Below are 21,393 nucleotides of genomic sequence, written 5' to 3' on the forward strand. Positions count from 1 at the left end.
TGGGGGGGGGGCACTTGTCATTTAAAAAGCTCTCCTCATAACGAGCCTCTGCGTCTGTGATACAGGTCGCACAAAGGATTGCACAACTGCAGGAGGCTTTGTTGCATTGTGGGAAGTTTCAAGATGCCTTGGAGCCGTTGCTCAGCTGGTTGGCAGACACTGAGGAGCTCATAGCCAATCAGAAACCTCCATCTGCCGAGTATAAAGTGGTGAAAGCACAGATCCAAGAACAGAAGGTGAGTGAGAATGTTGGGATGATGAACTGGAACAGCCGTGGGGAGTGGCAGACAACACATGTGCTTGAGTTCAGGAGCATATTCCAGAGTTTTAAGAGAATCCTGACCTACTTTGTGTGATCATGAAAAGAAAGGTGGAAACTGATTTGCCTCATCTTACTTGAACTGACCAGCTTCTTGTGGCACATGCTGGACCGAACAGTTGCATGCGTTTGTGTGTCCTGCTTCAGTGTTTCACTCATAGCTTTGTCTTATTTTTGGTATTTTTAAGGTCAGCAATATTCTGAATAACACAGTATATCATGTATAAGGTTCTGTCTATGTTTTTTTGTTGGTTTAATTTCCATTTTAGTGCATTTTTCTCCTGGTTCAAAATAAGTTCCCTGTTAGTCACATAATGACCGTCCCTCCTCCATTTAAAAACCGAAGTAAGTGTATGAGAAGTTTATGTGGTGGTAGCAACAACTATGCCGCATCTCATGTTTTTGCCTCAGGATGGGAAAAAAGCCACCGTTATTTGATTCAGTTTAGGATTTGGTAGGGTGGGGCTTGGGGATCTTTTGTTTGTTTGTATTTTCTTCCTTATTTTAGATTTTAAAGTGACCTTGTGTTACCACTTTTCATTCTCCTTAAACATTCTGGGCCCTAGTTACTCCAGCGGCTCCTTGATGATCGAAAGGCCACAGTAGATATGCTTCAAGCAGAAGGAGGCAGAATAGCCCAGTCAGCTGAGCTGGCTGATCGAGAGAAAATCACTGGACAGTTGGAGGGTCTTGAAAGTAGATGGACTGGACTACTCAGCAAGGCAGCAGCCAGGTAAGGCCAAAGGGGTTTGAGGAATGGGTCAGAGAATGTTTGTTTTGTCCAGTTTTTGACTTACTATCCTTGAGGTGCTCTGTAAGGTCCTGGATGAGTCCTAGAGTGTTCTGGAAAGGGGTTTAATGAAGGGGAATAGGTTTTTGGAGATGATCCTCATAATCACAGTCACTCTCGGGAAGTAAGCCTCAGCTACTCCGTGAATTTCTGAGAACTGGAAGGCTCATCGCTCTGTGTTGTTGTTCTGCTGAGATATAATCATGGTTCCAAACCGACAGACACTGACGCCTGCAATCCAGCCAAGTTATTTTCTGAGTTTTTGAGACAGATTTTTCTTCCCCTTCATATTTATAAATAATACTTTTGATACTTGGAATTGAAATTTATCATATTTCTTTTCTGATAGCTTATCCCAGTATTAGATGTTTTTACATCTAGGAGCTAGTCTGATTCTGTTAAATATATGGACATTCAAGAGATGCATGAACAGTCTTTAGTAAGTGGCCAGAAGACAGGCAGCATACTTTTCCCCTCTGAGGAAGTGCTTTCTCCTTCCATAGCTATATACCCCAACATTACTTAAGCTTACTAGTATGTCGCCTGAATGTCTTTTAGCTTATATTGTCCCTGGTTTTAAAAATAAACGCTAGCTAGTTAGAAATCCATATGAGAGTAGTGTAGGTGATCATTTAGGATTCTTTCAGTTTTCTAGGTAGCCAGTGGCAGTTATCAGCTAGCTAGCTCTTCGGTCTCATTTCCGCTGGCCCACGGTGTGCTTATTTCTTCAAAAAATTTTTTTTTTTTTAAGATTTTATTTATTTATTTGACAGAGACATAGTGAGAGAGAGAGCACAAGCAGGGGGAGTGGGAGAGGGAGAAGCAGGCTTCCCGCTGAGCAGGGAGCCTGATGCGGGACTTGATCCCAGGACTCGATCCCAGGACTCTGGGATCATGACCTGAGCCGAAGGCAGACGCTTAACGACTGAGCCACCCAGGTGCCCCACGGTATGCTTATTTCTTATCTGAGTTGCAAAATACTGTCGACCATATTAGTGGGAGAAACAAAAAGGAAAGAACTCAACCTAATTTTTTTAATTATGCTATTTTTATTTCCAGATTGCACTGCTTTTATCTTCTCTTTGTCCATTTCCATTAATAGTACCATTCACCTTCCAGTTACCAGCCTTCAAACCTTAACCCCATTTTTACCCTTTCTCCCCCACTCCTTTGTGTCCCACATCTATTAGGGTGGTAAAATCTGTCAATTTTACTTCTATAGTGTCTTCCCTATTCATCCATTTCTCTAATTCCCAGTCACCTACCTCAGTTCCTGACTTGAGCTAGTCCACTTGAGGTAGCTCGCTTGAGGTAGTTCCCTAACTAACTCATCACTAGTGAATCATCACTCGGCTTCCCCTTTACCTTGCTCAGAAATTTAATGACTTCTTGTTGCCTATGAGATAAAATCTAAACTCTTTAACCCAACACTGGAAGCCCTCAGCTGTTTGACCCTAATCTACATTTCTTAGTCTCTGCTCTCCTCACTACTTATATTATAGGTGAAGTTCACCATATTCTTCAGCATCTTGTCACTTCCTAATTCTGCGTCTTTACTGATGGTGTTGCATCTTCCATGAAATACCTGTGTTTATCTTCTCCTTTTCTATGAAGCTTTTCTTTGTTCCCCAAGCATAGAATGCCTTCATCTTCCTCTTAACTGCTGTAATTCTTTATTTGTATCTTGTATCATTATTTTATGTACTTAATCTCCTACGCCCATAAGCTCATTGAAGTCCTGATTTATTTCTAAAGTATCTTTCTATGACTCTTTCCTTCTATCCTACCCACTTGCATCCTCCTAACCTAACACAGTTTCTGGGTCAATATTTTAAAGAGAAATACCAAGAGCAACTGCATTTGTTAGAGATATCCTAAAGACTTTTATTTAGATTCTTTAATATTGGATTTTTGATACCTTTAAATTATGTTAGCTCTTTGCTACCCCAAATCCTATTACATTGAGTTCTTTAAACTTTCAGATTCCAAACTCCAGAGATGAGTCAGAAAAATATAAAAATCAAGGATAATTTTTTTCATGATATACTAGTTTATTAAATAACCTTTAAAATTATGTGCTTTAGTTATATTAATTGAAGATGTATTTTGGAGGCTGGCATAAACAAACTATTCTGTACTTCACATTGACATTTAAAAACAGCATTTAGAGGGGCACTTGGCTGGTTCAGTCAGTAGAGCATATGGCCCTTGATCTTGGGGTTGTGAGTTTGAGCCCCACGTTGAAGGTAAAGTTTACTTAAAAAATAAAGATAACAGCTTCATATTTTTCAACATTTAAAAATAATAATAATAAAAATAGGGGCACCTGTGTGGCTCAATCTGCTGAACATCCAACTCTTGGTTTCAGCTCAGGTCATGATCTCAGGGTTGTGGGATCAAGCCCCACATCGGGCTCTGCACCCAGCAGGGAGTCTGCTTGGGATTCTCTCTCTCTCCCTCCCCCTCTGCTCACTTGTGCATGCACACTGTCTCTCTCTCTCTCAAATAAAATCTTAAAAAAAAAAACCAGGGGCACCTGGGTGGTTCAATCATTAAGCGGCTGCCTTCGGCTCAGGTCATGATTCCAGGTCCTGGGATCGAGCCCCGCATTGGGCTCCCTGCTCGGCGGGAGGCCTGCTTCTCCCTCTCCCACTCCCCCTGCTTGTGTTCCCTCTCTCGCTGTGTCTCTCTCTGTCAAATGGATAAATAAAATCTTAAAAAAAAAAACACAAAAAACAAGCATTTTATTTAAAAAATTTAAAATTAAAAAAATTAAAACAGTATTTAGACGTACATTTTTGTTTATATTTAAACATAATTAGATTTCCAGATGATTAAAATGGTAAGTCTTTATATTTAAATCATTTCTTATTAAAATAAATTGGGGGGGGCACCTGGGTGGCTCAGTTGGTTAAGCGACTGCCTTCGGCTCAGGTCATGATCCTGGAGTCCCGGGATCGAGTCCCACATCGGGCTCCCTGCTCAGCAGGAGGTCTGCTTCTCCCTCTGACCCTCTTCCCTCTCGTGCTCTCTGTCTCTCATTCTCTCTCTCAAATAAATAAATAAATTCTTAAAATAAATAAATAAATAAATAAATAGATTTGGGGGTGCCTGGGTGGCTCAGAGCTGTGGAAGGTTCTCTGGTCTCAGGACTTGCTGGTCCAGAGAAGTTTCCACCAGAGCAGAGGCCCAAGAGTCACAGACACCAAGCCCAGAGAATAGATTTTCCTGAGAGTGTGTAAACTTCAGGAATTTGACTGGAGAACTGGAATTTGGGAACAGTATTCTGAAAGCCTGCAAAATCTTATTAAATAAATTTGGGGGTGCCTGGGTGGCTCAGTAGGTTAAGTGTCTGACTCTTGATTTCAGCTCTGGTCATGATTTCAGGGTCCTGGGATCGAGCCCCACATCAGGCTCTGTGCTTAGCATGGATTCTGCTTGTCCCTCTACCTCCACTCCCCTCACCAGACCCCAGTGCGTGCACTCGCTCGCTCTCTCTCGCTCTCAAATAAATAAAATAAATTTGTCCAGGGTACACAGCATAGGACCTGGCACAGGTCCTGTTCAGTAAAGGTTTGTTGGACTAAAGTACATCATATACTTCCAGGCCTTTTCAAATGGTATAGCATTTAGTCTGTTCTTAATGATTCAAAGACATAATTATGGCCTTTTATTATTAATCTGTATGCTAATCCAGTTCTGTAGTTGTTTTTCTTTGACTTTCCTGTCAGGCTTCCTCTCCCCTTTGTAATTTGTTTTTTTTTTTTAATCTACAGGATACTTGAAATCTAAGCTTATTTAGTATGGATGTTATATTAAGTAAGATTTAAGATTCCAAGTGAGCTGTGAAGTCTGTAGTTCTTTTGACTGCCATGTGTGTTGGCAAATTCGGCTACTTGGAGGTCATTTTTTTTGCCTTAGATCTGGATTCAAAGTTGTGTTCTGGTGCTTGAAATCACTGGAACTAGGGAGATGGTGGAGGAGTTCTAGTCAGTAGTCTGCCTTTGCTCCTCACATGCTCACTTCTCTTAACTCACAGGTGAAGGTAGCAGTGACAGGAAGAGAGAAATGAAAACATGATGATTTATTTTGACTCTTTTAAACTTTATTTTGGTCTCATGTTTAGATGATGCATGTGCTATGTCCCGTAGGAGAAAGAGCATTAGAAGGTCTGATTCGAATCCCCATTGCACTGCTACCACTCACTGGGTGAATTGGACAGATCTTTCTTTAAGCCTTCAGGGTCAGCTTTCTCTTTTGTAATGGTGGGATAATTATTCTGCCAACCTTTACACAGTTGGTGACAGAATCAAAATAAGGCAATGCTTATGGAAAGCCTTTAAAACCACAAAGTGCTATGTATATGTGTTCTGTTTACTATTGATACTTAAAATGTACCTGGTAAAGATTGGTCTTTCACTGAATATAGTACTCGTATCAATCTTAATGTGAATTTTCGCCTGAGCAGTTTGTTCTGTATATTTGTGTAGGCAAAAACAGCTGGAAGATATCCTGGTTCTGGCCAAACAATTCCATGAGACAGCTGAGCCTATTTCTGACTTCTTATCTGTCACAGAGAAAAAGCTTGCCAATTCAGAACCTGTTGGCACTCAGACAGCCAAAATACAGCAGCAGATCATCCGGCACAAGGTAGGGAGAGGCTGTGGCGAATGAAAACACAGCACTGCAGTCAGAAAGCCTAGGAATTACCTGCCTGTAGCTGTCTAAAAGATATGTTTGGCTGATGGGGGAGGGTGGGGAGGGATTTTTTTAAGTTTAATTTGAGATATAGTCAAATTATCTATGGGAATAGTCCCATCCTTGAACTAAAAATAGCAATAGACTAATAGGCTACCATCAGGAAAAAACAGCTTTTGTTCTCACTTTTTATATTATTTTTGCCTTTCAGTAGGTGAACTTTTTATATTATTTAATTTATTATATCATTTGTTATTCATTGTTTCGTGTTTACTTTTCATTTATTCTGTTTCTGTTATTCATTTTTTCCATCTGGATTTCCAGGCTCTGGAGGAAGAAATAGAAAGCCATGCAACAGATGTGCACCAGGCAGTCAAAATTGGGCAGTCCCTCTCCTCCCTGACATGCTCTGCAGAGCAGGGCGTGCTGTCAGAAAAGCTAGACTCCTTGCAGGCCCGGTACAGTGAGATTCAAGACCGGGGCTGTCGGAAAGCAGCCCTGCTTGAACAAGCACTGTGTAACGCTAGACTGTTCGGGGAGGATGAGGTGGAAGTGCTCAACTGGCTGGCTGAGGTTGAGGACAAGCTCAGTTCAGTGTTCGTAAAGGATTACAGACAGGATGTCCTGCAGAAACAGCATGCTGACCATCTGGTATTCACGTTTTCCATTTTTATTGGTCATGTTATGAAGTTATTTTGTAATTTTGATTCATGTTTCTCTTCATTTCTTTTCTCCCTTGAATTCCAAACATTTCAACTTAATTTTATACATAAGCACGTAGTTATAGACTTGTTGCTAAGGACTAATCTGTTCTTAGATGAGTCATTGGAAATACCTGTACTTAAACTGAATCAGTAACTCTAGAAGGCGATCTAGAGTACAGTCAGGGCCATCTCATCTCCAACTCATGTTTTACATCATTAGGTCAGGTATCACTCACTTTCCATCTGAGCAGTTTTATCAAAGGGAATGTAATTTAACAAAACCAGAATACCTAAATATTGCCCAGGGTTTGACCATGTAGATATAACTTCTGAAATATTTCTAGAATTCATATGCTCAAATTCCAGGAATTGTCATCTTAAAAGAAAGAAAAAATTGTTCTTTTCATGTGATTTTAATGAAATTTCTCTGGGGATATTAAAAATAGGCAAAGTAGTTGTTTTGTAGTAGTTGTTTTAAATAACCTAAAATTTTTCTGCTTCATTGACTTCAAATATTGAGATTGTTTAAGCAGGATCCTGATTGAAGTCAGGCTCTTCTTGCTGACTTTCTTCTCTTTAACTTTCTGTCTGAGTCTTGGTTTTGGACATAGACCTTTTTGCTGAATTCTCCTTCCTCCTTTCTTAGGCTCAGGTTTGGTACCAGTAGATTGGTAAAACTGATTTAATCCTACATCTCTTCTTATCCAGCACAGGGGAAAACTTTCCTATAAATATCAGATTTAATTATTTCTGAGTACTTAGTGGTGTCACCAAAGAGCTAATGAAGGAATCAAATATCTGATGTGTAAACTAACCTGGTATTTGTCTCTTTACTTTAAACTTGCCCTCTTAAAGGTCTCACCTTTCTTTCCCTTTGTTGTGCCATAGTTTTAAGATTAATGCTGTTCTTTCATTTCAGACTTTAAATGAAGAAATCATTAATAGAAAGAAGAATGTAGATCAAGCTATTAAAAATGGTCAGGCTCTTCTAAAACAAACCACAGGTACTTTAAAGTGCATCTTTTAGCACCTCTGCAGTCACACAATCCCATCTCCCAGGAAATAAGCACCCTGTACTAGCCACTTCTCTTTGTATATAGGAGAAGCTTGGTATTCACTGATTGTATTACCATGTGCTCCTGGAGACTGGCAGCCTGGGGTCCTATTTCCTGCTAAATCTTTTGAAAACTAGTGCTCGCTTCGGCAGCACATATACTAAATCTTTTGAAAACTAAAAGACCTTGTTGTCTCAGATTTGGTTGTAGATGATGGCTCCCCGTGCCCTCCAGTGTGTCCAAGGCCAGCAATCATGGAACAATGCTGGGAACATTTAGAAACACCTGCAGTTGAATTCAGATCTTAATATTATTATCTCAGAAGCAGCTTCTTTTATCAATTAGAAGGTTTTTTCCCCCACCTCCCTTAGTGTGGGATGGTAGGTGAAATTGCTACCACGGGAGAGAGCATCTATAAAATTCAAGCTCTAAAGAAGAAAGGGGGATTAAAGAGACTTCCTCATCCCCGGAAGGAGACTCCCTCATTTCCTCTTAAATACCAATAATTGTGCGCCGTCCCCCACAGGTGAAGAGGTATTGCTTATCCAAGAGAAACTGGATGGAATCAAGACTCGCTATGCAGACATCACGGTCACTAGCTCCAAGGCCCTCAGAACTTTAGAGCAAGCCCGGCAGCTGGCCACCAAGTTCCAGTCTACTTACGAGGAACTGACCGGATGGCTGAGGGAGGTGGAAGAGGAACTGGCAGCTAGTGGAGGGCAGTCTCCCACAGGGGAGCACATACCCCAGTTTCAGCAGAGACAGAAGGTGAGCTGTCATTTCACATAGTAAAGGGAATAAAATTTTTCCTCTTAAAATCCTTAAGTTCAGATTTTTAAGTTTCATCACCAACTGTCTCAACCTTAAATCTAAACCAAAAAGTTCTGCCTCATCTGTTTCTTGTTTGCTCATGGACAGTAAGATTTGACATAAAGGCAGACTTATGTAAGACCACGTGATGGGGCGCCTGGGTGGCTCAGTTGGTTAATGGTTCAGGTCATGGTCCCGGGGTCCTGGGATCAAGCCCTGCATCAGGCTCCCTGCTCCACGGGAAGCCTGCTTCTCCCTCTCCCACTCCCCCTGCTTGTGTTGCCTCTCTCGCTGTGTCTCTCTCTATCAAATAAATAAATAAAATCTTTAAAAAAAAAAAAAAAAGACCACTTGCTGTGGTCTGAAGGGGGTGGGGGGGAGACTGAATTACAGATCCCTGGAAAGTTTGCTTCACATGGTAACATTTTAAAATTTACTTATGTAACTCATTCTCTAGAGAGTGCTTCATGATTATATTTGATTTTCCTGCAGGATCTAGTGCAGTTCTAGATGTGCAGAAATACTTTGTAGGTACTTATTGAGTTAAATCCCTGTGGTTAAAAAATTATTTTATCATTTCTATTGAGGTAAGGAGAAAAAAAGAGGCACTCTATTTTACCCAGAGACAGTCTGGCCCAAGAAGTGTTGCAGACAGTTCTAAGCAGCAGCTAAGCCTAAAGTCAGGCTGTGGAATGATTGAAAAATCTGAGACAAGGAAAAAAATAAGCGGAGGAAGGAGGTCAGAGCCCTGCTGGGATGTGTGGTAGAGATAGCACTTTCCACCCAGCACAGCTGCTAATGTGCTTAATTTAGCAAGGAATGGCCTGAAAATTTTTTTTCCCTCCTTAGGAATTAAAGAAGGAGGTCATGGAGCACAGGCTAGTGTTGGACACAGTGAATGAAGTGAGCCGTGCTCTCTTAGAACTGGTGCCCTGGAGAGCCAGAGAAGGGCTGGATAAACTTGTATCTGATGCCAATGAACAGTACAAGTTGGTCAGTGACACTGTGGGACAAAGGGTGGATGAAATTGATGCTGCTATTCAGAGATCACAACAGGTAATGTGTTTATAAACACTAGAAACACTTCTGCATTAATATTTTGGGCAGCAGGGATGTATGTATAAAGTAAAAAACTATGACCCACCTAAATACAGGCTCAGGAATAGGAATAAGGAGACTAAGCAAAATCTGATGCAACAAATTATTTCAGTGATGGGATGTGATTGGGTAAAGGTATGTGAGGATGGATCTCAGTTTGACCGAAAATATTTGACTGTTTTTGAGAAGAAAGGAATTTGTCGTAGAGTCTGTGTGAGTGTTCTTCTCAGCTACTGCCCCATTAAGAGGCAGATTCTGATAGAAGTAGAAAAAATCTAGGACCAGAAGGTCCAAATGCATCCCAATCTTAGTTTGACATAATCAACTGTTTTAGCATTAGCTGGGGGAAGAGGGGAAGAAACCAAGAACTATAATTACTATCAAATATGCTAACCAAAATAGCAGAGCCATCCAAAATAGAACCTTCCCAGTAAACACAGGTGTCATATTTCCCTCAATCTTTTTTCCTTCCTGCTTTCTGGAAAAAGTTATTTGCTTTCCTTTGTAGCTGGATATGCACCTATTAATGTGTCATGGTGCAAAGTAAATATAATATGACTAATTGGGTTCATAATGATGAACAAAATCTTTGTGAACCACGTAGAAGTTTGCTCTGACTTCAGGTGCAACCCCAACGTGTCTTTATTGATATCCCTAACTTGGCCAGATATTTCAGTATGAAATTTATCATGCTTGGGAGGAGCTTATTTTCCTCTTTAAAAAGATATTAGTGTAGGTTGGCAAAGTTGAAGAAGAAGAGGAAAAATTGGGGTACCCACATTAAATAGCAGTCACATAGAAGATGTTCTTAGTTTTTCTTTGTTTCTGCATGACCCTTTAAAAGTTGGGTGTTTTGTGTTCTTACGCTTCTTCAGCTGAGCAAGTACTTCCTAGTTAACTCGACTCAACTGTCGCTGTCATATTTAACTATATATTTAAACATACAACTGAAGCTACTCTTCAGTGTATGGGTAGGAAAAAGAACTGACAGAAAGAGAACACAGTCTCATAAAAGCATTGTGATTAGAAGTATATTTTTAAGAGTGTCAATTTCCATTGTTGTTTCTAGCTGTAGGACCACTAACTGGGTTTTGTAGCTTCTTTCTAAAGAATTTGAAATAGATCAGCTCATATTTGTTGAACTATAATCCTTTCCAAATTGTCTGCATCTTGATTTATGATTTTATGAAATTGTCCCCAGTTTTGGCTTTACATCGTAGATATAAACCATGTTAGTGAAAATCCAGGCCTTTCTGTGTTGAAGAAATTATAATTCTAAGGAGGTGGACCTTTGTTACATGTAATTTGTTCATTTTCCTTTAATATGTCTATTAGTATGAGCAAGCTGCTGATGCAGAACTAGCTTGGGTTGCTGAAACAAAACGAAAACTGATGGCCCTAGGTCCAATTCGCCTGGAACAAGACCAGACCACAGCTCAGCTGCAGGTACAGAAGGTAAGTGTAACACAGACATGTCCACTATGCCCTGAGCGAGTAGAATCTTCACCAGCTTAGAGTGATGAGAGAGTTTGACTATCCCAAGTGGAATAATGCAATTTCATGATGATGGATAGAGTTTAAAAATACTTGTTAAGATGAGGAAGGGATTCTTTGCTTTGTGAACAGGGAGCAGGAGGCCCATTAATTCAGGAAAGAAGAGTTAGCAGTTTTTTGGATGATTTTTAGGAGAGATGATACTTCTGTAAGCTACTAAAAGACAAGTACTGAAGATAGATGGAGAGGCAGAGAGTCAGCCTTCATAGAGCAGTTCTGACGTGGCTCCATCAGATAGATGGAGAGGCAGAGAGTCAGCCTTCATAGAGTGGTTCTGACGTGGCTCCATCAGATAGATGGAGAGGCAGAGAGTCAGCCTTCATAGAACGGTTCTGATGTGGCTCCATCAGGTAGATGGAGAGTCAGCCTTCATAGAGCGGTTCTGACGTGGCTCCATCAGATAGATGGAGAGGCAGAGTCAGCCTTCATAGAACAGTTCTGATGTGGCTCCATCAGAGCCGGGAGTTTTTCGTAGATCGTGTCTAACATTTTGGTAACACAGGCTGGGGTCCTTCTACTTCATGACCTAACTCTAGTTCACTTTCAAAGGCTTTCTCCATTGACATCATTCGACACAAAGATTCGATGGATGAACTCTTCAGTCATCGTGGTGAAATCTTTGGCACATGTGGGGAGGAGCAAAAAGCTGTATTACAGGTGAATTGCATTTATTTATTCACCATGTTGTTCTTGTCTTGACCATGATGAGTCAGTACAATTGTGAAATGATAAAGGTTTCTTCCTCTCCATTACTGGTAATGGTATTAAAGTGCAGCTTGATGTTCTGGGGGCTTCACACCCCTAACCATGTGTGCCCAAATGTCCAAACAGTCCTGTATGATGGGAAATACATTGCAAATTCATGTTCTTTATAATAGAGGAATTGCTTCTTCAGTCTGTAAGGATCTTTGAGTTACCTTTCACAGTGTCTGTGATCGATTTTTCAGAACCATATGCAGATACTCTTTCTTCAGGTCCTTCTAAATGATCAGACCAGTTTTGTTTAGGAGAGACCAGTTTTGTTTTTGTAAATGTTGCAGTTAACCACTGTTTCCTCAGAAATACTCATAAATCGAGCTACTCACTTTAAACGTATGAAGCAAGGTGTCGGGTTTATGGAGACATTTTTGTCAGAGGAAAAGAGACAAGTGGAACTTGATGGGCAGAGAGTCTGTCACAGGCCCTGAGATATTCTTTGTTGAACTGACCCGCTGTAATAGTGCTGTGTCTGAAGTTGTGTGTCTTCACTAGAGGTTAATGCTGTGTTGTGCTTGCTCTGTTTGACTGTCTTTGAAACTACTTTCATGTGTTAAAAAGTCTAGAAGCAATATATATATGTGATAGGAAAAAATAGAAAATTCAGATAAGTATATGGAAAATATAAATCACTTGTAATTTTGCTCAATTAATCCATTTCTGAGCATTAAAAACTAAAGAAATTCTTTGGTTTTTAATGTATATACACCTACATTTTTCCTTAAAAGAAGGGTTCGTAAGAGTAATAAATGTTATACTTTGTTGTTCATAGGAAAAGACAGAGTCTCTAATACAGCAGTATGAAGCCATTAGTCTGCTCAATTCAGAGCGTTACACCCGCCTCGAGCGGGCCCAGGTCTTGGTGAACCAGTTTTGGGAAACTTACGAGGAGCTCAGCCCCTGGATTGAGGAAACCCGGGCACTAATAACACAGTTACCTCCTCCGGCCATTGATCATGAGCAGCTCAGGCAGCAGCAGGAGGAGATGAGGGTAAGGAGCGTGTGGGTTTTTATTTCAATGCAGAACTGAACATGGGCTCCACGATTTATTTGAAAACAACATATTTATTAGTGCCTACCGGGTGTAAGTTCTGCGTTACGAAGTTAAGTCTTAAGCAGTTAGAATATCTTTGCACAATACAAACGCATACCTGAATTCTTTCCCTTGTCCTTAATGTGAATGCATTAAAGAAAAGCATGGAGATGTCGGAGCCCTAGGCATTGCAGAAGTAAAGAACTAAGTAAACATCAAGGGAATTTTTCATCTTTCCAGCACAGTGGGATGTTGTGAGATGGGTGTGGCTGGGTGGCTTTTTCGATTTGGTTCAGCCCTAGTTGGAGTGGGATCCATGAAGAAAGGGCAGAGAGCATTTGTGGCATGTAGTTTAGGGGAAAAGGGGAATCTATAGACACTTAATGCTGTTACCATTAAAGATAGTTTTTAATGTTTCTTTTATTTGTGGTTAATGGCTTGTGCTTAATTCCTTTCTCTGTGTTCCTATATGTAGAAGGATATAAACTGGAAGGAACCAGTAATAAAGTCAAGGAGTGGTTGGATTATTAGAAATGTTGCCATTTGTGCCTTGTCTTGCTTACTGTCTCTCAGTTTGGGGAGGGAGACAGGTATTTAACCATGTAAATTATAATATAGTACACAGAAGTATTTATATGTACAGAAGAGGGGGATTAGACTTGTATTGGCAGGGAAGGTTGGGGGAGTAAGAGAGGATGTGTCTGGGAAGGCTTCCCCAGTGATGGAACATCTAATAGCTTTTGAAAATTAGGATTAGGTAGTGTTAGAACCTAAGACTTAGATGTTTGTTTTTTCTTTCATAAATGGTGAGATGCTGGGACTTGCTGGGTTTTAGCAATTCAGTTTGTTCCTCTCAAAGTTGATACGAGATCTGATCAATATTTAAGCAAATAAACTGGTATAAAAACGCTCACTTTATTTTTTTACATAGCAACTCAGGGAATCCATTGCCGAACACAAACCCCATATTGATAAGCTGCTAAAGATAGGTCCACAGCTAAAGGAGTTAAACCCCGAGGAGGGGGAAATGGTGGAGGAAAAATACCAGAAAGCAGAAAACCTGTATGCCCAGATAAAAGAGGAGGTGCGCCAGCGGGCACTGGCCCTCGACGAGGCTGTTTCCCAGTCGGCTCAGGTATGTGTGTGTCTTAACTCATGATCCCTTCAAAACTGCCCTGGAGTCTAAACAGGTCTCGGTGTCAGGTGTGCCCCTGTGGTCTCGAATGTCTAGACCAGCGTGCTGATGATACATCATCAGTAGACCAGGAACCTTTGCCTGTCTACATTTTCGTTCCAAGGAACATTGGTATACTGACGCTGTAGTGGGGGTAAAACTCATCTCGGCTGGTATATATTTTCTGTTGACAGTTTCCTTGAAAACTTTATATCGTGATGAGTCTTTAGCAGGGATGATTTTGGATAAACTCATCTTGAAGCAACAAATGTGTCAAGACAAGTCCGATTCCTATTTGGCTTGTTACATTTGAAATTTAGGGAACGGCACATTAGTTTTCCTACTCAAGAGGCCACCAGCAGTGGACTTTAAAGCATGTAACTACATACTTTTCAACTAATATATTACTGTTAGTGGTATTTTTGTCATGTCTGGGTATTTTATTCCTATGTTTAGTCTCAATATTCTTGGTTAATATTTGTACTTACTCAAGTTTTTCCCCCCACCTTCCGTCCCATCTCTCACTCACATTGTGGAATGTGTTACTTTGTGTTGTTGCTGCCTGCTCCTGTCTTCCCCACATCGTCACATTTCATTGTTGTGTTGACCGCGCCCACCATTACAGATTGCAGAGGTAAGGTGCCCACCCCCACTGGGATTAGGGGGTTCTTATGAAGCTTGAGAATTGAGAGGATTTACCTATAGGGGAATTTCCTTAACTGTAGTGGAATAAGTTTTGTTAGTGTGGTTTATTATGCCAGTCTCACTAGGGGTGAAACCTAGAAGTGAGGGAGTGGTGGGGAGTGATTTTGTTGAGGAAGTCCCACTGTGTCTTCCCTGTAAGACACTTAGAGTTGACAAGCCTTATTCTAATGAATCCAGAGTTGGTTCTGGAGAGCTTTTTAAGGGGGCGAGCTTATCTGCATGGCTCCCTTTTCCCCTTTCTCTGCTTCAGATTGTAAATGAAAATTTTATGATTATAGTCATGTTATTCAAATACCAGAAAAGTGGGAAGGTAAATTGTTCTTTTAGAATAAAGATAGATTTGACCTTCCTTGATTACCTTCCATCATGCTGACATTTTCCCTTCTCACTATTACATATAGTGGGTTATTAAATTGCATGCCATGTTACTTTTAATCTCCAAATCATGTGGCATATTGAGTTCCCCATTCATGTACACAGTTGGTGGAGGGCCTCTAACTTGTTGGTCTAATCTGTTGCATGCAACTGTCATCTGAGATGTTGACACACTGACTCTCACCAGTTTCATGGTCTTGTCCCTTTCTTGTCACACTAGTTGGAATAGGGGGAGTATTGTGACAGCACTAAATGAGTTGATTTCTGGCATATCTTTTGTTTGTTTGTTTTGAAAATAAACATTTACTTTCTTTTTTTGATGGGCCAGCACTGGTATGCTATACCCAAAACAGTTTCTTAGGCCAGCCTAACACTTGACAGCCATCGGGCTAGGCTGAATGCAAGTTATCCTAAATAGTAGTAGATTTATACCCTGGCCTTATTCCCTAACATTTCCCCCAGAAGTATGATGGAAGTATTACTGTGATGGCTAATGGTCCAACATTTGTTTAGTTCCATGATAAAATTGAGCCCATGTTGGAGACTCTGGAGAATCTCTCCTCTCGCCTACGTATGCCACCACTGATCCCTGCTGAAGTAGACAAGATCAGAGAGTGCATCAGCGACAATAAGAGCGCCACTGTGGAGCTGGAAAAGCTGCAGCCTTCCTTTGAGGCCCTGAAGCGCCGTGGAGAAGAGCTCATTGGGCGATCTCAGGGAGCTGACAAGGATCTGGCTGCAAAAGGTGCTTGATGAATCTAAATTTTTTTTTTTTTAGTAGCCTCCACGCCCAGCGTGGGGCTTGAACTCAAGACCCTGAGATTAAGACCTAAGCTGAGGTCAAGAGTCAGATGCTTAACCTAGTGAGCCACCCAGGTGCCCCTAATCTAATTAATTTTTAAAGAAAATCAGTAGAATAAATTCTAGGCTGTGGTTACTGTAGCATCCTACCAGATACATTTCATTGAATGTGAAGGCAGTCCCCAAGTAGTGAGTATTCCACAAAGTCATTTGGAAGTCATTTAGAATTCAGAGCACATCTCCCCCATTGAAACAAGATTACAATTGGTAGTTAGATTCCCAGGCCAGGAAACAAATGCTCCTTTAACCCCTAATATGAGTAAGCTGCAGTATCCATAGTAGGTGGAACATAACTACCTTTTATAACACTTGATATGGGAAACAAAGCAAGTTTCAACACACAACAGTGGAAACAGAGTTCTCATCTCAGCCCCTTTATAAGTTAGGTCTTTTGTTTTTGTTTTTTTAAAGATTTTATTTATTTATTTCAGAGATAGATAGCGTGTGAGGAGAGGGAGAGAGAATCCCAAGCGAACTCCCCACTGAACACAGAGTCAGGTGCAGGGCTTGAGATCATGACCTGAGCCGAAATCAAGAGATGCTCAACCGACTGAGCCATCCAGGTTCCCCTTGGTCTTTTGTATCTTAGCAGCACCTTTATATTAGATGATAACTCATTTCTACATTACCTCTGTGATCTCTTTCTGTGGGAGACCAACATAAGTGGAAAATACGAATGTCAAAATAATAAATAAAGCAAAGGTAGAAAACTGTCCTTTGCTTTAAATTTTTAGAGCTTTTTAAAGGGTAAGAACTAGGTGAAATTTCTGATGAAGTAGATCCAAGTACTTAGAAAGTCTCATTCATATCTGTTCTTTATTCCCTCAGAAATCCAGGACAAGTTGGATCAAATGGTATTCTTTTGGGAGGACATCAAAGCTCGAGCTGAAGAGCGAGAAATTAAGTTCCTTGATGTCCTTGAACTTGCAGAGAAGTTCTGGTATGATATGGCAGCTCTCCTGACCACTATCCGAGATACCCAGGACATTGTCCATGATTTGGAAAGCCCAGGCATTGACCCGTCTATAATCAAACAGCAGGTGGAAGCTGCTGAGGTGAGACAGAAACAAAACCTCATCTCTTATGTGTTTGTCCTCTAGAAAATCATTTTATCTAAGCGTTAACTGCTTACCTGGTCCTACTGCCTTAAAAGGTGGTAGTGGTGGTGGTGGTGGTGGTTGTTATTTATTTAAAAGACTTTTTCCCACTTGAAAAAATATGTGCTCGTTATAGTAGAGATTTCTTTCTTTTTTAAATATACACGTTGTACCACTTGTATAGACTCATACAACCTCCATTATTGTGATATAGGACAGTTCCATCACTCAAAGGTAATTCTCCCATCAATTTTAAACTTCATTCACATTAGTAGAATGTGCTTTCTGATTTTAGTCCTCTCTAGTGTACATTATTTCTCAAGTAAATTTCTTTTTTTTTCCCCCAAGTAAATTTCTTTAATGTAGAAAAATAGCAGATAGAAAGAAAATAAATTCTGGATTCATCATCCAGAGATAACAATTGTTACTTTGACATACCTTTTTCTAGCCTTTTGGAGAGCCTGGTTTTTACTAAATGCATTTTTCACCTCATTTTGTCTCTTTAGTGTAAGCCATTTCCTGTCTTGATATTTTGTCTTGCTTTTATTTCAGCCATTCTCCCCCCTCCCTGTCATTGCCAGTGCATGAACCAGTTTTTAGGATCTGGCACAGAACTGACTTTCTCCAAGATTATATAGCCTAGCGTTTCTATGATGTTAGTCTCTTAGCTCTTAAATTGGTGCCTTGTACAGGATTATTTTATCCTTGTTGATATACTTCCCTGTGATAGTTTTTTGTTTTTTTTTTTTTAGATTTTATTAATTTATTTGAGTGAGTGGGAGGGAGAGAGAATCTGAAGCAGACTCTTCGCTGAGTACAGAGCCCAACAAAGGGCTCAATCCCACAACCCCTGTGATAGATTTCTGGCTGTAGATTATAATCTCTTGGAGGCTGGAAGGATGAACCTTTGGTAAACTATTAGCGCTCACTAGACCTTTCCTAGACTATTTTATACATACTGTGATATATATAAATATATTTCAAACATCTATATTGTGTGTGTGCGAGAGAGCTAAAGAGAAATGAACCGAGTGTGAAGTTTCACTGTTTGGGTAGGTGAAATATTAAGGACATTGAAAGGCTTTCGTGAAATTGACAGTTCTGTTCAACATCTGCTATTGATAAGGGTATAAATTACATTTGCAAAGTTTGGGAAGTTCTGTTCTGCTTTCTGTTTTGGCTTATGTTCTGTTCATTTACATGTAGACTATTAAGGAAGAGACAGATGGTCTGCATGAAGAATTGGAGTTTATTCGAATCCTTGGAGCAGATTTGATTTTTGCCTGTGGAGAAACGGAGAAGCCCGAAGTGAAGAAGAGCATTGATGAGGTCTGGGAAAAATGGATATGGAATTTAGATGAAACATTAGTGGACTCACACTGAAGACTGGTATTAATTAAAGAATCTGTTTTTCCCCTAGCTGAATAATGCCTGGGAGAGCTTAAACAAAACCTGGAAGGAGAGGCTAGAAAAGCTTGAGGATGCCATGCAGGCTGCTGTGCAGTATCAGGACACTCTTCAGGTGAGAGGCCACAGCAGAAAGAAGGTTCAGTGTTCTTTTTGTCATATTTCAAAGCCAGCATCAGAGTAGATCACCTTTGCAGGACTTGGAGCATTCTCAAACCTAAGACAGTGCTGTTTCGGTATTTCTAGCCTAAGTTTCCCGTTCCTAATGAGAAAAGTACTGATCTCCAAATTTCTACTCTTCTTGCCATGTTTTTCATCATCATCTTTATCCTCAGGGTAGCCATGCAGTGAAGCTGGTCATACTGTGTAAGTCCTTGCTTGCCAGAGGTTCCAAATCCAGGTTGCCTTGAAGCACAGCTTGGCACAGTACTTTCACCACATCCTGAGCTTGCTAGGTGGCCATGACAAATGCTAACTTTTATTCACAGTTTTTCCAGAGTGTAGTTTATTTTGGACATTATCCTAATAATACTGGCTCCGTTCTTAAATCTCCATATTACTGGAGTAAAGATCATTATCCCTTTACCTCTGCCCCCACCCCACCCCACCTAAAAACACAAACAGCACAGGGTACTTTGATTTTTGTCTGCTTATGTCAGCAGAGATGATGTTAATTCTCTCCCAACAGCTGGTGCTTTTTTTAGCTTTTGACTTTTTGTATTTTTATTTTAGGCTATGTTTGACTGGCTAGATAACACTGTGATTAAGCTCTGCACCATGCCCCCTGTCGGCACTGACCTCAACACTGTTAAAGATCAGTTAAATGAAATGAAGGTTTGTGACTGGGAATGGCTTTTGAAGAAGAGTTGTGTTTTCATTTTTAAAGACTTGGTTTGATGTTAACATGAAGTATGTCTTTGGTAGGAGTTCAAAGTGGAAGTTTACCAACAGCAAATTGAGATGGAAAAGCTCAATCACCAGGGTGAACTGATGTTAAAGAAAGCTACAGATGAGACGGACAGAGACATTATCCGAGAACCGTTGACGGAACTCAAACACCTCTGGGAGAACCTGGGTGAAAAAATTGCCCACAGACAGGTGAGGCAGGTGGTAGAGTCCATCAGTGGACAACTAGCTACTGTTTTCTAAGTTCCTGACAAGTGTTTGCTTTTTATCTTTTTCTGAGTAGCACAAACTAGAAGGTGCTCTCCTGGCCCTTGGCCAGTTCCAACATGCCTTAGAGGAACTAATGAGCTGGCTGACTCACACTGAGGAGTTGTTAGACGCTCAGAGACCAATAAGCGGAGACCCAAAAGTCATTGAAGTTGAGCTCGCAAAGCATCATGTAAGTGCTCTTAGTTTTCAACTCTTAGCCTATTGGTTTGAGACCAAATATTTTCACCAGAAGCCTCCTGATATTGTGTGCACCGTAGAGAACCAGGCTTGATGATACCTGTGGAAATAAATGATGATGTTCAACATTTTTTTAGGTTCTAAAAAATGATGTTTTGGCGCATCAAGCCACAGTAGAAACAGTCAACAAAGCTGGCAATGAGCTTCTTGAATCTAGTGCTGGAGATGATGCCAGCAGCCTAAGGAGCCGTTTGGAAACCATGAACCAGTGCTGGGAGTCGGTGTTACAAAAAACAGAGGAGAGAGAGCAGCAGCTTCAGTTGACACTGCAGCAGGTACGTGTGTTGTCCCGGCCAGGTGGCTGGGGCTGTGCGCGTCGCCGCGTCCGGAGGAGCACCTATCTGAGCCAGTCAAGGGAGAGCACTGTGGAATAGAATCCCCTCCACCTGCTCCACTCCATGTCTTAAGAGGAAGGTCAGTTCCATGCTGGAACTTGTCTGGAAAGAATACCTTTGATTGAGTGGTTGTTTTTGGATTTGTCTGTAGCCTAGTCTCTTCAGTTACTATTCAAAGTTAGTAGATCTTGGCTACACCAAAGCTTGCTCACAGATTCGGCTATTTCTTGCATCGAGTCAGGGTCCGCGCCCCCGCCACCATCCATCTGTCAGTCAATTCATCAAGTTATATCAGACATCAATGATAGGTTACAGTGAAGTCCAAAGGATTCTGCTAGATTCTAGAAATAACTATATTGGCTCCATGCTAATCCAGCAACAGACCCACCCTGAGAGCAGCCCAGAATTCCTCCCTCAGGATAGGCTCCTCATATGGTCATTTAGGAAGTTTACTCTTGAAGCTGAGAATTGACTGCTGACCTTGCTGATGTGTCTTTTCTCAAAGGCCCAGGGTTTCCACAGTGAAATTGAAGATTTCCTCTTGGAACTGACTAGAATGGAGACCCAACTTTCTGCATCTAAGCCCACAGGAGGACTTCCTGAAACTGCTAGGGAACAGCTTGATACACATATGGTAATAGACGTTTCTTGAAGTTGAACATAATGCCCTATTCAGCAGCTCCTTACTGTTCACAGACCTGTATGTATCTGGGAGTCTACAAAGTATGCATTTTTATCGACAATATAGTACAACCTAAGGATTGTTGCTTTTATGTGGGCGTTAATAGCCCCTACCACGGGCAGCAGTGGTGACAGGGAAGCTGGACTGGAAATACATTGGTGAGCTGGTAAATTTTGAGTTGGTCAGTCTGTTGGCATAAGAATATTGATGTAAAGGTGAGAGCATCAAGAAGACAAATACATAACACAGATGTGTCTCTACTTAGGAAAAGAGTGTTTGGGGGACTTAGGGAAATCAATAGATACAATATTTTAAGAAAGGGGCTAAGAAAAAAAGGCAACAATTTCTAGGCAAATATTTCAGGAAACGGAGAAATAAATTATTGGGGTCTATTTTTGTGATCTCTGATCCTTAAAAAGATCGTCTTTACTTGATAACAAAATTATTCTAATTTTAATGAAGAATGGTAGGATTCATTGCTCAGCAATTGAACTGAATTCAAAAGAAAGGGTTTTAATCAAGAATGA

The 21,393-nt window shown here is 40.7% G+C and overlaps 1 protein-coding gene across 2 annotated transcripts in view; it reads left to right on the forward strand.

The window, feature by feature from the left end:
- MACF1 (microtubule actin crosslinking factor 1) overlaps nucleotides 1–21,393 on the forward strand; it is a 338,451-nt gene that overhangs the window by 283,821 nt on the left and 33,237 nt on the right. The window contains exons 54-74 of one of the 2 annotated variants that reach the window (XM_044914486.1): nucleotides 66–236; nucleotides 886–1,052; nucleotides 5,600–5,759; nucleotides 6,132–6,458; nucleotides 7,431–7,515; nucleotides 8,093–8,334; nucleotides 9,226–9,432; nucleotides 10,810–10,929; nucleotides 11,578–11,685; nucleotides 12,557–12,775; nucleotides 13,749–13,952; nucleotides 14,617–14,625; nucleotides 15,585–15,816; nucleotides 16,761–16,987; nucleotides 18,236–18,358; nucleotides 18,450–18,551; nucleotides 19,169–19,270; nucleotides 19,361–19,534; nucleotides 19,626–19,781; nucleotides 19,927–20,124; nucleotides 20,690–20,818. In XM_044914486.1, the coding sequence (XP_044770421.1) occupies nucleotides 66–236; nucleotides 886–1,052; nucleotides 5,600–5,759; nucleotides 6,132–6,458; nucleotides 7,431–7,515; nucleotides 8,093–8,334; nucleotides 9,226–9,432; nucleotides 10,810–10,929; nucleotides 11,578–11,685; nucleotides 12,557–12,775; nucleotides 13,749–13,952; nucleotides 14,617–14,625; nucleotides 15,585–15,816; nucleotides 16,761–16,987; nucleotides 18,236–18,358; nucleotides 18,450–18,551; nucleotides 19,169–19,270; nucleotides 19,361–19,534; nucleotides 19,626–19,781; nucleotides 19,927–20,124; nucleotides 20,690–20,818 (3,462 nt within the window). The remainder of the gene's footprint in view (nucleotides 1–65; nucleotides 237–885; nucleotides 1,053–5,599; nucleotides 5,760–6,131; nucleotides 6,459–7,430; nucleotides 7,516–8,092; nucleotides 8,335–9,225; nucleotides 9,433–10,809; nucleotides 10,930–11,577; nucleotides 11,686–12,556; nucleotides 12,776–13,748; nucleotides 13,953–14,616; nucleotides 14,626–15,584; nucleotides 15,817–16,760; nucleotides 16,988–18,235; nucleotides 18,359–18,449; nucleotides 18,552–19,168; nucleotides 19,271–19,360; nucleotides 19,535–19,625; nucleotides 19,782–19,926; nucleotides 20,125–20,689; nucleotides 20,819–21,393) is intronic. The other variant, XM_044914485.1, reaches the window with a different exon arrangement.

This window comes from Neomonachus schauinslandi, chromosome 4, assembly GCF_002201575.2.
Source record: "Neomonachus schauinslandi chromosome 4, ASM220157v2, whole genome shotgun sequence".
NCBI classification, from domain to species: Eukaryota; Metazoa; Chordata; class Mammalia; order Carnivora; family Phocidae; genus Neomonachus; species Neomonachus schauinslandi.